This window comes from Eupeodes corollae, chromosome 2 (genome assembly GCF_945859685.1).
Source record: "Eupeodes corollae chromosome 2, idEupCoro1.1, whole genome shotgun sequence".
Lineage (NCBI taxonomy): Eukaryota > Metazoa > Arthropoda > Insecta > Diptera > Syrphidae > Eupeodes > Eupeodes corollae.
In genome coordinates this window covers 106,212,302-106,230,677 of record NC_079148.1, presented here as the reverse complement: position 1 = coordinate 106,230,677, position 18,376 = coordinate 106,212,302, and the positions used below count along the sequence as shown (strand labels likewise).

The window sequence follows — 18,376 nt, the reverse complement described above, 5'->3', positions numbered from 1 at the left end:
TGACCTCACCCAACATATAGCAAGAAACAGGAAACATCTAGCTAGGGACCGAGCTATTCCTCATTGAACTTTAAGAACCTAAAATACAAGAAAAAGAAGTGACCAAAGTTTCAATAAGACGTTTAACACCTGCCCCGAAATCTGAGAAAAAGTTCAATTATTGCGTTAATCATTTTCTGATTGAAGTGACCTATTTTTCGATCAGAAATGGCAGTTTAAATCTTTCTATTTCACTGTTTTTCGTTTTTGTAATTAAAAGTCTGTGCAAAAATTGAAAGGAGTATTAATATTCAGCTATATTTATGTAAAACATTCGTATATTTTAAATCAAAAAGGAAAAGCAAATGTGATTTTCCATACATATTTCCAATACTTACAAATACTTTATGTTTTCAACGTAATATTTCTGCAGCAAATGTTGTAATTTCTACTCACACAACACTTCGTTTCCCGTACATTTTAATAAATAAACAAAATCCTATTACGACTCGGGGAATAACTTGAAAATATTTCTTACAACTTTTCGGATTTGAAGGTGAAGTTCAAGCACATAAAATAATCTTTTGTCAGCAAACAGCCAAAGGCCAGCGATCTCCATAGCTTTTTTTTCTATTATAATGATGACATAAGGCTCATTCGTGATGCTCTCACGTAAGTTCAGAATTTTTCCCCAAACCCAGACCTAGACGTTTAGTTGTGAAGTCTGATGTGATGTGTGACTCTTTTAGGTTAAATTTTCAATTAATCCGTGATAATACACCTGATGCAGTAACGCGTACAAATATCATATCTAGCACACAAGATGCGTGCTTAGATCGGTTATACAATCATGTTAATTGTTTCTAAAACGTCGCGTCGTCGACCCCATCGTATCGCCATCACCCGTCTATCAAAATATGCGGCCGCGAAGTCACGCAGTGTCTATTGGATTCAGACGTTACAACTGTCAGACGGTTCGTCATTGCAAGCCGACTTATCTGGCATCTTGTTGTGCTCCATAAATGCGTGATCTCTTTTGGGGAAAAGCATTAACGAATTAAATTGATTCATTAAAAGTCAAAGTGCTGAGACTCGGTCGTCGCTGTTGTCTTCGTCGACGTTGTAGTTGTCGTTGTCATCGTCATCATCGTCGTCAAAGCCGAGACCGGTTCTATAATATGGTGTGCCCATCAAAAAGGCGATCACTTGCTGCCGCTCATATGGTACACCACCCAGAAAATTCTTCTGCAGAAGCACAAATCAACTTTTGTTTCCAGCTTTTGGACAGCTTCACATGCGGATTGCCATATCGAACATCAAGGCATTGGTTAGTGAATACCTATAATACATCATGGAGCAGCAGTAGCTGAGTGCGCTTCGTACAACCAAGGCGACGAACGTCGACAGCCAGAAAGAGAGGAGAAGAAGTGCAATCATTTTGGAATTGAACTAATTATTCAGTGATGAAATCAATCCAAACGTCAGATCAGCAGCTGGCCAACTCAGGTGGCTGGGGCATTGGGCATTCTTTGAGCGATCGACGCACTTATAAAAGTGAAGTTATCCAAGGAAATGTATCTCAAACCAAAGTTGTAATCTTCTAAGTGCAGGTCGACACAAAATGATGTTCGCAAAGGTAAATCTCTCAGTTTTAGCTTTTGCCAGCATCCTTTCGACCATTTAACCGTAAAACAAAACAAAATTGTGTTCTTTGCAGGTTGTTCTGTCAATCTGCCTGGCTGCCGTAGCTCAGGCAGGTCATCTTTACGGGGGCCATGGATACGGGGCCATTGGAGGACTCGGTGGTGGAATCAGCCTGGCAGCTGCCCCGTCGATCTCGTACGCTGCGGCAGCCCCAGCTGTCTCAGTGTCGTACGCTGCTCCTAAACTAGTTGCCGCCGCTGCTCCTGCGATATCAGTTTCTGCTGCACCATCCATCTCGTATGCCGCTGCCCCATCCATCTCGTATGCTGCTGCTCCTTCCATCTCATACGCTGCTGCCCCATCAATTTCTTACGCTGCTCCATCGATTTCTTATGCTGCCGCTCCTTCCGTATCGTATGCAGCTGCTGCTCCTTCCGTGACGTATGCAGCTTCTGCTCCTTCCGTGACGTATGCAGCTGCTGCTCCTTCCGTAACGTATGCAGCTGCTGCCCCAGCTATAAGTATCGCTCGACCAGCACCAGTGGTCGTTTCGGCACCGGCTCCAGTTGCAGTAGCTGCTCCCGCACCAGTTGCTGTGGCTGCTCCCGCACCAGTTGCAGTTGCCGCTGCTCCAGTCATTAAGGCCATCGTTCCAGAACCAGTTGATCCAAATCCACAATACAGCTTCAGCTACGGAGTGTCCGACCCAAGCACCGGTGATTCCAAGTCAGCCTCCGAATCTCTCAAGGACGGAGTGGTCCATGGAAGCTATTCGTTGAGTGAACCTGACGGTTCCATTCGCAAGGTCACCTACACCGCCGACAAAATCAACGGATTCAATGCTATCGTCCAAAAATCAGCCGGAGTCATCAACGCTGGTCCACTCAAAGTAGCAGCTGTAGCCGCTCCGGCTCCAGTTGCTGTAGCTGCTGCCCCAGTAGCAGTAGCTGCCCCAGCTCAAATTGCAGTTGCAGCTCCAGCTCAATATGCAGTTGCTGCCCCAGCACCACAAATCACTTATGCCGCCGCTGCTCCCACTGTTGTCGCTGCCCCAAGGGTGACCTACGCCGCAGCAGCTCCAACGTACGTAGCCGCAGCTCCGGCTATCTCTAAAGTGGCATACGCTGCAGCTGCCCCATCGTTCGTAGCAGCGGCTCCAGCCGTCTCTAGGATCTCTTATTCGGTTGCCGCTCCAAGTGTGAGTTATGCCGCTGCTGCGCCAACGTATGTAGCTGCAGCTCCAGCCATCTCCAAGATTGCCTACGCTGCTGCCGCCCCTACGCTTGTTGCCTCGGCTCCAGCCTACTCAAAAATCGCCATCGGTGGCGGTGGACTTGCATTAGGCGGACTCTCATTAGGTGGAGGAATCTCCTACGGCCATGGACTCTCCTTAGGACACGGATACCATTGAGAGCTGCGGCGGCAATACTTAGCCGGCCCCTGCACTTATTAATTCGACGAGCGCTTTAATCATGGACAATTTATTTTATCTTTTTATGTTTCATTTTTTTATTTTATTTTTATTTTTTTTTGTAATATAACGCGATATAGAAAATGATATACAATATGAAAATAATCATCATACAATTTATATAATATTTTATCTACTCAGTCTATTCATAATAATTAATTATTTTTTAATTTTTATAAAAACATATATATTTATACCTATATAATATATGTATGTAATCGTTAAACAAAACAAGACAAACAAAGAAAAGAAAAAAAGCGATGAGAGCAAAGCAAAACAAAACAAGACCTCTAATAGTGAATTACCCTGCATTTACTGGAATAAAGAAATTCAGTACAAAAATAAATAAAAAATTAAAAAAAACTTAACTCTTTTTTTCTTAATAGCCCCAATAATTGAATCACCAAAAAAATAAATCTTTCGAAAGCCTAAGAAACTTTCAATTTGTTCTTAAAAAAAGCTTTCGTTAAGTTTTGTATGAAAAAAGTTGTATTTCTTTTGGATACCCTTGAATTGTTCCCTTCAATTAAAATGTATTAAAAAGTACTATATTTGTTGTTAGCTGTCAGAACTAAACGTCATAATTTAACGAAAAGTGTAACTCAAAGAAAAGAAACATTTGAACTGTCAAAACTGAAGTCTTGTTTTGTTGTCCTTACTTCACCAATATTCAGATTCACATAAGTGCGTTCGAAAAAACGAAAAAACGATCCTTATTTTTACTGTAGTGTAAGTGTCTCTCAACGCATTACGTTTCGTTAAGTTGATCAAACATATTATTCTTTATATGTACATAAAAGCAAAAACGCCCAACACAGTCTCAAGACTTTTCCTACTAATTATGCAAAAATAGTACTTAGTTGGTAAGTTTGCATATCTCTGATCAATTCGTGAAAATTTTGGCTAATCGATTTTTTTCTTTTGGTGGCTTGGTTGATAATAAAAATAAACGAAAAGCTAAAAATTACATTGAAGTTGAATACTGTTACTATGACTAGACTAGGCTTTGTTATCAAAGTATCTTTTTGGCAAAGAGTGTTAGCAGCTCAATTAGAATACGTAATTTAAATGTGCCTCTATAGACTGGTGCTGTGTATAGTGGCTTGCTGCTCAAAACATTACGTGCGTGTACCTACACGTATATTTATACATAATCAGTTAGCAATCTTTAAATTGTTATTTTGACATGAACAACGCCTTTTTTGATTTTTAGGTGTTGAAATGCAGAAACTATAAAAAGACAGTACATAATTTATTATACAGCAAAATTAATCACGGTATCATTTTCAATGATGTGGTAAATGTCTTTAGTTTGGAGTTTAAATCCTTCAATTGTGTTTTTTTTTCCAAGCAAGATTTGATATATTGAATTATGTTGAAATATTATTAAGATAATTCATAGACGAGTTATAGCAAAAAAAGCAAAGGACTCTTTTAAATGTAGACAGCGACTCTATTGAAACACTATATATATATATAGGAATCTATTATCCATAAAAACAGTCCATTTTGACAAAAAACAATTGTTTTTAAAAGAAATTAATGTTTTTTATTTCGTTGTAAAGACTAGTCTACAAAGTTTCGTTCCTGTCAAAAAAATTGACTTTTGATGGCCTCATTCAATTCCGACTTCAAAATTAATGTATCACGCAAAGTTTTTGAGATACTACATGGTTTTTCAATAGAGACGATACAAAATCAGAGCGACATCACAGTGGGACGAGTGCATAGGAAAAACGGCGAAATTATTATCTATGGTTTAAATGGCTGAAACCTTATTATTTTGCATGTAATCACTTATTGCATTAAATATCTATTTTAATTACTAAAAAGTACATACTTACCCCAGCAATTAATGCCCCGCCCAGCTTTTTTGGAAATAAAATAGTTGAGCAGCGAACTTTTTTTTTGGAACTCAAACTTTATTTTTCTTATCTTTCAAATATTTTTTAAGCTTTATTTTTCTGTAACAAATTTAATTGGTTAATAAACTTCAAACTTTATGTTATTTATAATAATTATGATAAAAATAAAATATAAGAATTAGAAATGTATTATTAATAAATTAATTGCTATCGCTATCTGATGTTCCATCAATATCGTTTAAATCTATATCAATTGGCAACGTTAAGACTTCTAAATTGTTACTGACTAGATATTGATCAATATCTGGATCGACTTTAGAAACATGAGAGCTATTTGAACGTATATTTGATATAAGTGGGTCCGAAATTATTAATAAATGATTAATTAAATCAGTCATTGAGCTTATTCTGGAGCACTTTCGGCTATAATCCAACCTGGCCTTTCGGATTTTCTACGTCAAGTTTTTGGTCTATTTCAACAATCCAGCGACAGACGATTGATGAACTTCGTACGAATATCGATTTATGCTTGAAAACCGTTGGATTCAGGGTCCGAACTTTTGCAAGCGTGCCCGTGGTAGCCATGCAAAAGAAATCGAGTTCCATAAATAATGGTATCGAACGTGTTTTCACAGGAATAAAGAATTTCATTGATATCCAAAACCGTTTTTGTTTTATATAAAAAGAACGTTTGTAGCGCTCTTATTAAAAAACCGGATACTTTTTAAAATTCGAAAAAACTCTTATAAGTATATAATGCTTTTTGAGGCTATCCAAATTTATGAAAAAAGCGTTTTTCCCTTTTTTCCATATTCATTTGAAATTTGTATTTTCTATAATATTCGAAGAATTTACAATAATCTGAAAGAAACGGTAAGCCATTAATGCTAAAATGATTTTGAGAAGAAAAACGCAAAACGGTTTGAGTAAACAAATAAGTTGTCTGAATTATTCTACTATATTAAGTTTTTGAATATATACAAATTTATGTTTAAAAAGAATTTATGTTTAAAAAAATTATGAAAGTATTAAATTCAAGGTTTGCTCAAAACTTGATATAGAGTCAAATAAAAACTCATAACTAATGAAAATTTCCAATACTTAAGTAAGGTAATAAAATGATTTAAATAAAATCTAAAAGAGAAAGATTTGTGGTTTCGCAATTCACCATACAATTTATTGTTAAAACATATTTTAAATTTTAACTAAGCCTTATAATTTTTTTATGATTTTCTAATGGGCTTATTTTAAAAATTAAAATTTATTTAAAATCTCAATTCTTTAAAAAAGCATTGTTTTGTTTGTGCTCTCGAAAAAAAACGAAATTTTGGCAACAAGTGTTATTCAAATCACAAACGTGACATTCTTTCTACTTAAAGTGCTATCCGCTTCGAAAATTCACTTCATAAATAAAAAAGCCTTTTCATGTTTTTGGTGATCGACTGGTTTTGTTATTTGAACTTTAAAAGGCTTAACATTCAAGTCTTCATGCAAAACATTGATTTAGAATTCCAAATTCCAAAGATTGAAGAAGAATTAAAAAACCTGGTATTTTTTCAGCACTACAGAAGCAATATTTTCATTTCTTTTTTTGCGTTGCTCATAATAACTTGTCATAATATCTCAAATTTTCCCACCATTTTTACTTCTGGAGGCAGCAAAGATTCTTCACAAAAAGTTCCCAAGTTTTTCATTGTCCACCAACTGCATGTGTTTTGTAGTTCTATTTTAAAATCAGGCGTAGTTTAAACTTGTCAAATATTAAAATGGAGACAATTTCAATAATGCCAGCTGCTCAAATATTTAAAATGAAACTTCATATTGGGAAGACCCTTTTGTCATCATATTATTAATACTTGTATTTCTGAATCTTATTTCGAACATAATTTCAAATCAATAGCAATCCTTACAAACTCGAATGTATATAACAATACCCATACGTTTTACAAGCAATATCAAACATTTATATAAAGTTCATAAATAAACGGTAAGCCGGCCGGCTGGCTAACTGGCTAGCTGGTTCTAGTTGAACTGCTTGTCTGGTTAAATACCTATTTTACCGGCAAAGTGAATGGCATTTATATATTGGTTGGTTTGGTACTCGTAGACTCATGCAGCAGAATGTATTTCTATCGCAGCAGTTGGGCGTCTTTTTGTAGCCTAAATTAATTCTTCCAAATAAACGTAACTTTTCTAAATCAAGTTTCTAATGTGTGTCTTTGCACCCAAATAAATCTTTTGCTAACAAAACCTTGCGAAATTGTTTTATTTTATTTTATAATACTCGTTGTCAAAAAATATAAAAATAAAAAAAAACAACAACAAACGATTGAGGTAACCATTTAATGAGCACGACAATTGTTCCAACCGAATAAGGGTTGATGGCGGCTTACTAATTACTATTTTAAGCAATTGAATGATGTAAGACAAAACTAAATGATTTTAAATTAAATTAAAAATTACTTTCTCCATATTGGGTTTATACGATTGCAATAATGTATAACTTATACTATAGGTACATATAAATTTAAGACATTACATGTTGTAAGCTCATTGCAGAGTGCATTTGTAGCATTACTTTCAAAAGAATGCTGTTGAATAGTTTTGATCTAACTCTTATTCAGCGGTACCGCACAATAAAGAGTCACGTCTGTTATAATTCTTTATAAATATTTTTTGCTTTGCAGCACTGACAATTTTCCCAAGCTTAATTTTTTTTTCTTTTAAAAAAATTGAAAAATTGATCTTATCATCGATTAATGTTTTCCTTTTGTATTTGGAATTTAGATATGGATGGAGTTTTTAAATTACATTATTTATATTTTATGTGAAGTAGAAGTCAGTTTGTAAAATCTTTGACGTTAGACAAAAAGGACTTAAACCAGAAACTGGCCACAAAGACTTATATGGTCTTTAAATGTTAGTATTAAACCAAATATGAAACTTTTCTGATTTATTGCCTGAAGGCTTAAGTAGTTGGAGACCATTACCTGAACCAAATCAAAACCTTAGATTTTAACTGTAGACCTTTTTACCTAATTAAAGAATACATAGAAGAAATAATATCAGAATATTGCGTTTGTAATAATTAAAGATGTTCTTTAAAGTACATTAAAAAAATGCAAAAGAAAAACTTTCCTTATTTGAAAAAAATGAGCCTAGCCCGTCCAACCCTTTTCAAGCTTTTATATGATTAAAAACTTTAATCTGGTTGGAATTCGCAAAGCTCTTTCGAATTTATTTAAAGTACCAAAAAATTGGCATATGGCAGTTCATATTTTGAAGGTTGATTTAAAAAAAAAATTAACAAAGAAATAGCATGTTTTTAAATAAAATTTCCAAAATAATGAGTGTTTTAAAAAATCTTCTTATTTATGGTCCAAACTGGTTAAATAGTGTTAAAAAAATGAAATAAAAGAAGACATAGTCAATAATATTCATGATGCTAAATTCAATGTTTTTCAAAAAACAATTGAAGCAGTCTTTCATTTCTATTTCAAACTGTGGCCGTCAAATTTTCATTTTTAAGACTTTATGTTGCTACTTATGTTGCTACTTATATTTCCAGACTAAGTAACAGTAAGTGTTGCCAGGCGCCATCTGACATTTTTAACCGAAAGTTTGACATTTTTATCCATAACCTTCTACAGAACAAGTTTCATTTGAGTGCGATTTGTGTTGTTGACAGTCACTTGAAATATTCATTTCGGGCAAAAAATGGAATTAACTCGTGAATATTTTCGTGCGACTATTTTTCATAACTTTCGACGTCGATTCCCAAGACAAAAGTGCAGCGATGAACTTAATTCTTTCTACAGTGATAAAACACCCTCCTATAGCACTGTAAAAAACTGGTATAACGAATTCAACCATGGTGGTCGTTCGCTCCAGGACGAATTCCGTGAAGGTCTTCCAAAATCGGTTGTTGTGCCACAAAATATCGATGCTGTGCATGAACTGATAAAGCAAGATCGTGATATAGAGACATCTTCAGGCATTATATCGCGCATAATCTGACAAACTCTCAAAAGAAGGTTCGTGTCGATTGAAGCAAGGAAATGGTGACAAAATACGGTCAAGGTGCATCAAAGGCTGTGTTATACACATATCTACACAAGTGACGAATCATGGATCTATACGTATGAGCCCGAAACAAAACTGCAATCGACTGTATGGGTCTTCCAAGATGAGCCAAATCCAACAACAGTTGTTCGCGGAAGAAGCACATCGAATCTAATGGTTGCCGGTTTCTTCGGCATTACTGGTCACGTGGCGACCGTAGCTTTAGAGCAACGCAAGTTGGTCAATTCTGAATGGTAAACGTACATTTGTTTTCTAGAAGTCATCCGAGAAATTCGAAAGAAGCAGAAAAAGAGACGAATCATTCTTAATCATGATAATGCAAGCTCTCACACATCGACTTGAAGAAAGCCAAAACATCGAATTAATGGGTCATCGGCCGTACAGTACTGATTTGGCACCCAATGACTATCTTTTTATTCCCGCACATTAAAAAATGCGTGGACAACGTTTTTCGACCCCTGAAGAAGCCGTTTAGCCGTTTATGCATTCAAAAACTATGTTTTGGAGGTACCTCAATCGGAGTGGAAAAAGTGCTACGAAAATTGGTTCAAACGCATGCAAAATTGTTCGGCAGTAGTGAAAATGGAAGAAAAACTTAAACTGTTGTGTCTAGTTAGTGGCCATACGAATCGCTCAAGAGCAATTGAGAGAATTACTTCTATGGCCCGTAGTATTGATGAAAGCAAAGACTTGTCAATTTCTTATTCATTTTTATAACAAGGTATCCGAGAAGCGATATAAGACCGTATTTTAAATAAGATCTTAAGGCTTTTAAAGTTCCTTAAACACATGAACTCAAGACAGTCGATCACCAGCCACTTCGTATCTTTGCTGAATATGTTATTAAAATACATTTAATTTTATGTATATAATTAACAGTCACTCAAGGGGCTAGTAAAGCCCTTAACATGTTTAAAGTTTAAACACAGTCCGAGCTTTCAGAAAATAGGGAAGGATTTAACGAAGACATCGAAGCTCATTGGTTTTAAAGTTTTGAATATCATAATGGGAAGGATGATAGAGTTAGGTGAAGCGTTCTACACACCCGATGTGCAGTACTTCTGAGTACTTTTTGAGCTCAGGGGTAAACTAAGAACTTTCCTAAAAGTGAGAGTATTACTGTTAAATTATTTATTGGTGTTAATGCAACTGGCTAATTCGAAAGAGCATTTGTACGGATTTTCATCGGAGACACTACGTTAATAAGTAACATTTGGAGTTCGGAAAATCCAAGAATGATTGTTGTGTTATTTCTCGAAGAGTTTATCACAATTTTCCACAGAGATCTTATAATTAAACATTATTATGATAAAATTCGTGAAGTTATCGAAGACAAATCATGCGAAATGGTCATGGAAATTTTAAGACAAGGACATAATCGTTGCCCTGGTAGCCAATTTGGCTGATATCGTTTTCCACTGTAAGTTGCGTCTTCTTTTTTACAATTAAATAACAGTGCATTAATTTCTATTCAAAATAAAATTTGTTTTAAATATCGAGAAGAAACGTTTAACTGAGACACCTTGCATAAAATTGCGTTAAACATCCATGCATTTTTTGAGCTTGGATCTAATACAATGTTGTATTTTTTAAGTAAAAACATTTATTTTATAAGGTAAAATTACGTTTTTTAGTGCCCATTACGGGCTTTACAAATTTCAATTCAACTGACTTATTTTGAAAATGCTTATAAATGCTTATATACTCGTATTCTCCTTAACAATACTTCACAATATACGTCTATCATTGAGTCCAAATAAAAAACCAAGACTTACATAGTTAAAAATTATATTTTAAACCCCAAGGTCAAATCTGAAGTAACTATTACCCTAAGTAAGCTAGTCACGTACTTTGATCTAACTGCTTGTAGGTATAGTAAAATATGGACTTAACATTTGAATAGTGTGGACAGTGCCGTATATCTAAGCTTCATTAACACGACTTGTTCATCTAGCTATGAACGACACTCAACTGTAAATGAATCAAAATGAAATGCTATTCTGAGAAAATCTCAGTTTTAAATCGATTCCTAAAGTGATCAGACTTAATTGTGGTAAATATTTCAATTCACCACACCGAAGAAGAAGAAAAAGTAAAAAGCACAACGAATTTTAAACTTCAAGCTCTAGTTTATATTTGCTTGTTATTGGCATAAGATTATGTGGGTCACATTCTCGCGAGCCAACCAAAGCCAAATACAGATGCGTGAGTTCAACACTTGCGTTTTGCGCATGTTGCCAACTTCTGGGTTATTTATTAACTCAAAAATTTGTTTTAAATAATTGTGACAGAATTTAATATTTTTGTATGCAACACATGATTCATTAACACTTGGCATGGTTTTTGATTTTCTTTTAGTTTTATCTGAGAAATCAAATATAAACTTTGATGAAGAATTCAGCTAATGAAGAAAATAAATTTCATGCAGTAAAATGGAAATAAAATTAAAAGTATTAAAATCGAACCACACTGAGCATAAAGTGCAATGAAACATAAGTCACACCTGTTTGGAACTGTTTTTCATTGAGGTATATAATAAATCTATAAAAGAAGACCTTGAAATAATTTTTAGAGACAGCCGTTTTTATGAAGTGCCTAAAATATCTTATTTAAAGTTTTCAATATAAAGAATAAAGTAGAAGTATTCATGTTGATTACAGAATTCTAAGAGTACTACTCCCAAAGAGTCAACTTGATCAACTGACGTTTCGCAGTCTTTGTAAAACTTACTTATGACATTCGCTGGATGAACTATATTGGCGATTCCTAAGAACATCTTATCATTTTTAAACTTACAATTCGACGCTGTCAGTTTCTTACATGGCCAAAGCATCTAAGATCTCCCAGGAGGGATTGTTTTCGAGGAACTATAACTTTGCCTCTGTTCCGGTCGTTAAATTAAATTTCATGAAATAGAAAGTAGAGAACCCTGGTCAAATGAATTTATTGTTCGATGGACATAGCACAAATTTGTTCGAATTTTCGTTACGTTTGAATAAGGCTTTCTTGAATTTTCATCAGTCCTACCTTCATGAAAAAGTACCAATGTCGTATACCTTTTAAATTGAATCTGTAATTGTATTTTAGACTGATTTTTTTTTCAGTTTAACTTTTGTGTAAAAAGTGTTAATGACACTTTTAACAGCATTAAGGGCTGATTCCAAAAAAGTATCATCCACATAATTTGGATTGTTCCCATCATGAAAAAAATACTGAAACATTTTTTATTATAAGCATTTAGCTTGCATTTTAGAACTTTTTGTTTTGTTTTCATTTAACTAAACAAATGCGAGATGAGTGAGAAAGTGTTGCGGTTCCACATAAAACAAATTGTCTTGGGTCGATTTTGATAACAGCAAACGTTTGGAAAAAAGTCACTGTAGTCCATTTACAGAGTTGTGTAACAGGGGTGAATACCTCCATAAAAGTAAAATCAGGTCAAGAACTACAAAAATAATTAAACGTAAACAAAACACTAAATTATTAAAATGACCACCTCGTAAATTGTTGGAAACATCGATTCGTTTGAGGTAATATTCGACCACTTTTTGACACATATTGGGCGGTATCTCAGCCATAACTTGACAAATGCTAATTTGTAAGTGCTCTGGAGTTCATAAACACGGTCTTTCGCGTAGCCCCACAAAAAAAACTCCAGCGATAACAAATGGCATGATCTGGGTGGCCAGTTGATATCGCCACGTCGAGAACTTACGCGGCCATGGTCTCCTGCAATAAGCCATATTCGCTCGAGGTGTGTGACATATTCTTCAAGTCGTATTCTTCAATAGTAGGCAAAAAAAGTCGGTTATCATATACCCATAACGGTCCGAATTGACGGTGAAGTTAGTTCCATCGTCGTTTTCGAAGAAAAAAGGTGCAATCACACTCCTGACCAAAGGGCTCACCAAACAGAGACTTTTGTGGCTCCAATTGTTGTGTGAGCTGGTTTTTATATAGATATAGGTTTAGATTCAAATGTGCCGTAAGACAGTCATAATTCCTAGAACGACGAGGAATCTAAACATTGCGGTCTTCGTCAACACTTTCCCTTACAGCAGCGATATTTTCAGTGGAACAAGGGAAATGATGATGCATAAGCCTTACAATATTTGTCACCAATCCAGTATTCAAAAATTGTCCAATTGCTTGCGTAGTTGGACGATTATTTAAACCATAATCTCCTCTTAAAGCGGAATATGTTGTTTTGGCAGAATAAAAACAAGCAATTTAAATGCTAACAAAAACTGTCACTTAGATTTTTCAATAGTGCCAGAAACTTTATTTTTAATAATCTAAAATTATTTTGAAACTATAATATTTGTTTTTCGCGAGATCAAGAATATTTTTTTCACTTTTTCTTATCTATAAAATACCTGTTGATTTTTACTTTCAACAAATATGAACAAGCTAAACGGCAAGCATTGCATTCGTAAAAAATTTAAATTCGAGATTTTAATCAAATATGATATTACGATGGTAGAGAAGTCGAAAAAATACGTCCCCCGATACGGTCTGTCTATTTGCCCGTCTTTCCTCACCTCTACAGGTCAAATCATTGGGTCGATTGGCTCAAACTTTTAAATTCAGAAATAAGCGTTAGGCGTTATTTTAGTTTTTTTTGGTCAAAAATCGATAATTGGATTTTTTTAAAAAACGAACCACTAGCTTTTTATTTAATTTTCTCTAAATATTTTTTTTAACGTGATGGTTTCTTTTAAAAATAAAAAATATGTTTGTATTGCTCCAACCTTAGGGAACCGTCATCTTGTTATTAAGTTTCCAAAACTTAATAAACAGATTTCAATAGTTTATACCGATTTCAATAATGATCAAAAATGTAAAATTTAACTTTTTCTAGTAATAGTTTTTATGATAGCCAAAATATAAGATATCTTTCTTAATCATATTGCACAATTTACAGATATCAATATCTACGCTATCTTACAACTGCCAAAAAATGAATTATTTTTTACAAATACAGTTGAACGAAAAGTTACGATTAAAAAAGCTTTATTATCGAATTTTGCTTTTGGATTCTAAAAAACAATGTTACTTTTTTCAAAATTTCATATGTCAAAAACGTTTCAGTATTTTTAAAACGTATAAAACTAATAAGTTTAAGAAAAAAAAAACAAAAACGTTCTGAGCATTTAAAACAAAATTAATAATTTTTTGATGAATATTTTCTACGTTATAAAGGGTCTTTCAACTGGCGTGGATAGATTTTGGCACCTTTTGTTTATTATTAAGTTGTTTATGCCAAATAATTTCGTAAGTTACACCATTGAACAGCACGTTTAAATGATAAAACTTTACTGTTAAAATTAGAGTTCGTTAAATCATTGCCGTGGTCCGCGAAGCGGTACAGCATAACCCGAAGAAGTCTATTCCTCGACTTGCACAAGAACTCGGCTTTCAACTTGCAGACTTCAATTTGGCGAATTTTGTGTAAGGGCTTGGGCCTACACCCTTACAAGATTCAACTGACTCAGGCGCTTAAAGTTCATGACTACGCCGTTTTTTCGCTGACTGGGCTTCGATCTTCGAGTCTCTTTGAAGAGGACCCCAATTTTGGCCGAAAAATCGTCTTTAGTGACGAGGAGCATTTTTGGATAAATGGCTGTGTATATTGCCGTGTATAAGACGACACCAACCCACGTGAGGTTCACCAGGCGATAATGCATCCTCAAAGAGTTAACGTTTGGAGTGGATTTTTGGCCGGCGGGCTAATTGATCAGTACTTTTTTGAAAACGACGTTCGCGAGGCGGTCACCTTCAACAGCGAGCCCTACATAGCAGTGATTACTAATTTCTTATGGCCCAAAATGAGCCTAATGGATCCAAACGACATGTGGTTCCAGCAAGTCAGCGCGGCGCTACGTGCCACACAGAAAACGCCACGATTGACATTTTGCATGAACGATTTGAGGGTGAGGTTATCCCTCGCAGGGGTTGATGTGAATTGGCCACCAAGGTCATGCGGCCGGATCTATGCAGAAGAGTCATTGAAAATTGGACCATTTGGATCTGTGCCACCGTAAGAAGTCGAAGATTGTATTTGAATGATTTCATATTCTACTCTTAATAGCATACATGCGCCTTTCAAATAAAAAAGTATTTTGTTAATACCTCATACACATATTGTTTTATTCCATTTCAACATCTACCCACTCTTATTGAAAGACTCTTAATTTAAATGTTGGAAATAAAAAGCTTCTAAAAGGATGAAAAGCTAAAGCTATCATGTACAAAAAACGAAATGTGGTTAAGAGGTGTGTCCTTCAATAAATGAATGTTTATGTACATTCGTTTAAGAAATTTGGTGATTGCAATTCTTATTGAAACAAAACTTCTTTTTCTTTGCATTTTATGGTGATGAAGTGTGCAAACATACTCGTTTGTTTGATAAACCATTCTTTGTAAACATAAAAAGTGTAATCGAACTCGTAAAAGTCGTTTGCAAGGAAATTGAAAATGGAAAGTCCTTTACTTAAATGTCAATACTTTATTATTGTAAAGTTTTTACACTTAATATTAAACCAACTTATGCAGGTAAAATAAGTTAAATTTTGCTTATGAACATTGGGATGGAACTTGAATGTGTCCTTTCTTTAATGTTCGACTTTCAAATGACAAGTTTTTGAGGAAAAATAATGTCTGATTGATTGGCATTGAGTTTTAAATTTGAACTTCGCAAAAATACAAAGCTATACAATTTGGAAAGCTTCCTCATATGGGTACCCGATATTAACATAGTGTGCCTACTTTGATGGTTATTTAAACAATGTCACCTAAAATGTGTTTTACCTGAATACACCCATTTGTACGGTCGTCACTTGGTAGTAAAAGCAGACGAAAAACATGTTGGTATTCGATGATCTGGTTTATTAGACTTCTTTATTTGATTATGCGTGAGAGGACACACTATTGCCAAAAAAAATATAAAATAAACATTTGACCAAAGGCCTTCACAAGGCTTGAAAGTATTTTGTTGTTTTGTTTTTGGTTATTTCAAACTCTTATATACCTTTACGCCCGCCATCGCCATATAGCCGTATAGCCAGCCCATACGATGATGATGATGGCTTCCATGCAAGTTGAAAATTTAATTGTATGAAAATTGAATAACAATTATATTCCCGCGTGCATATTGCCATGGTATATTACCCGATTTACGTGCCCCGACTGCGGAATATTATTTGGAAATTGAAAACGCTGAATTTACGGGGCAAAATCAGTTCGCGCGCCCCATCTTCTCTGGTGTATAGGTTTGTATGTTTATATGCGAAATATTCAAATTAACAAAATGAAGTATGGAAATCTTTTTTTTTGGGTATAAAAAGACGCACTGCCGTTTCAAAAGCATGTCAGTTCACTTTAGAGCATCAGACAGTGAGAAACAATCCTTCCTAAGCCCACAATGAGTCCGCTTATTGTAAGTATTGGTTCTTTCGTCATGTGCACTCTCCTATCACTCACGCACGCATTTGGATTATATACAAAACGGATTACACTAATTCTTAACTTCCTTCGCAGATTGCAGTTCTTTCCACTTTGGCCATCTCAGCTAAGGCTGGCCTCGTCCCGGCGGCTGCTCCTCTGGTTGCTGCAGGACCAGCACCTTTCGCGTACGCCTCGCCATATACCGCTCAGTACTACTCCGCTCCTTTGATCCAGAGGGCTGCTTACGCTGCTCCAGTTGCCCGTGCTTTCGCTCAACCAATCGTTGCCGCCCCAGCTCCAGTTGTTGCCGCCAGAGCTTTCGCTGCCCCAGCTCCAGTTGTTGCCGCCCCTGCTCCAGTCGTCGCCGCCGCCCCAGCTCCAGTTGTTGCTGCTCCAGCCCCACTTGTTGCCGCTGAAGAGGTCGACTCCTTCCCACAATACAAGTTCGCCTACGATGTCCAAGATACCCTTACCGGGGACTCAAAGACCCAAGAGGAAAGCCGTGACGGCGATGTTGTCCGTGGATCCTACTCCCTGATCGAACCCGATGGTTCCCGTCGTATTGTCTCGTACTACGCTGACGACATCAGTGGATTCAACGCCGTCGTTCAAAAGGATGTCCCAGTTGCAGCAGTTGCCCCAGTTGTAGCCGCCAAGACAATTGTTGCCCCCGCTCCAGTTGTTGCTGCCTAAGATTGTGCCGGATCTCGCCGCCCAGAACCCCATTACCTGATTGAAAACAACCTAAACTATAATAGCTAATTGATCACCGCCAAATTCGGAGTTCGTGGAATAATAAGAGTGACATCTATTGTAAAAAATTAGTAAACTCTTCATTGTCATTGTTGTAAATTGCTTTCATCACTTTTTTCTTTTTATTCTTTGTCCTCATTGAAATTTGTAACAAAAATCGGAACAAACATAAAAAAATATTTTCTTAAAAAAAAACAACTTACTCTTTTTATTAAACAACTCAAAGTTCAATATATTTGCGGTAGATGGCGACGACATGACAATGAGATATTCGATATGAAAGAGATTCTTATGGTTGGACTCATTAGAATTCCAAATAGGTGATTCCTCATTTAAAAGTTGATTTTCGAACGAGGTTGCAATAAAACATGAACCTCAGATCTGCGTCTCTTCATATTTACGTGAAATAATTATTTAGATTTTTATTTCTTTTTCGATGATTTCACTTTGTTGTGCTTTTTTTTTTGGTTTTTTAAAAACGCTTTTATTCAAATATTTAGTTTAAAAAAATGGCCACTTATAAGATTAGTGTAAAGAATACTAATTCTTTGGTTATTTTTTAAAAGAGAGTGGAGAGTTGTTTTTTGGAATGTGTTTTTTACAAATAACATGCAATTAAAAGTTCCAAGTTTAAAAAACTTTTAAAAATGAAGAATTTTAAGTGGTACAAAATGAGATCAATGCACCTAATCATCCTTAAAATTGGTGAAGTGCAATTTTTCGCTGTCTCATTATGTGCCTAAATTCCAGTACGTCCATTTGTGATAAATTATAATTCAAGCAAACCATTGTCAAAAGGTTTTCGCCAAAATTTAACCCACGTTCATTTGAAATTCTTTGGTTTATTGGTGTACTAATAGTTAAGTGACATACATTTTGTGAATTTTTTAATGAGAAATAAAATATATTTATGTATGTCATTTAAGCCATTAAGGCCCATTTGCTGATACTGTTTTTAAATGTGTGCCGCAACTTAGTACATCTCAGAAAATATTGAGATACACTTAACTAAGTTCCACATAGATTGAAACGCATCCAACTTCCAACAATAGAATGTGATCTTTTGATTTGTGGAAAGAATACAAAATAGTTTTCAATTATTTACTATCGATATGGCTGACAAAAAAGAGGAAGT

The 18,376-nt window shown here is 35.2% G+C and overlaps 3 protein-coding genes across 4 annotated transcripts in view; all 3 read left to right on the top strand.

The window, feature by feature from the left end:
- The window catches only part of LOC129945900 (neurobeachin-like protein 1), a 136,867-nt gene that overhangs the window by 79,819 nt on the left and 38,672 nt on the right, over positions 1-18,376 (top strand). The gene's annotated exons all lie outside the window — the stretch shown is intronic.
- On the top strand, positions 1,253-3,480 carry LOC129945907 (cuticle protein-like). The gene is made up of 2 exons (XM_056055870.1): positions 1,253-1,615; positions 1,697-3,480. Exons 1-2 carry the CDS (start codon positions 1,601-1,603, stop codon positions 3,032-3,034), a joined length of 1,353 nt encoding a protein of 450 aa, XP_055911845.1. The 5' UTR covers positions 1,253-1,600; the 3' UTR covers positions 3,035-3,480.
- LOC129945913 (cuticle protein 18.6-like) lies at positions 16,348-17,472 on the top strand. The gene is made up of 2 exons (XM_056055884.1): positions 16,348-16,480; positions 16,582-17,472. The coding sequence occupies exons 1-2, from the start codon at positions 16,466-16,468 to the stop codon at positions 17,179-17,181; spliced, it is 615 nt and encodes a 204-aa protein (XP_055911859.1). The 5' UTR covers positions 16,348-16,465; the 3' UTR covers positions 17,182-17,472.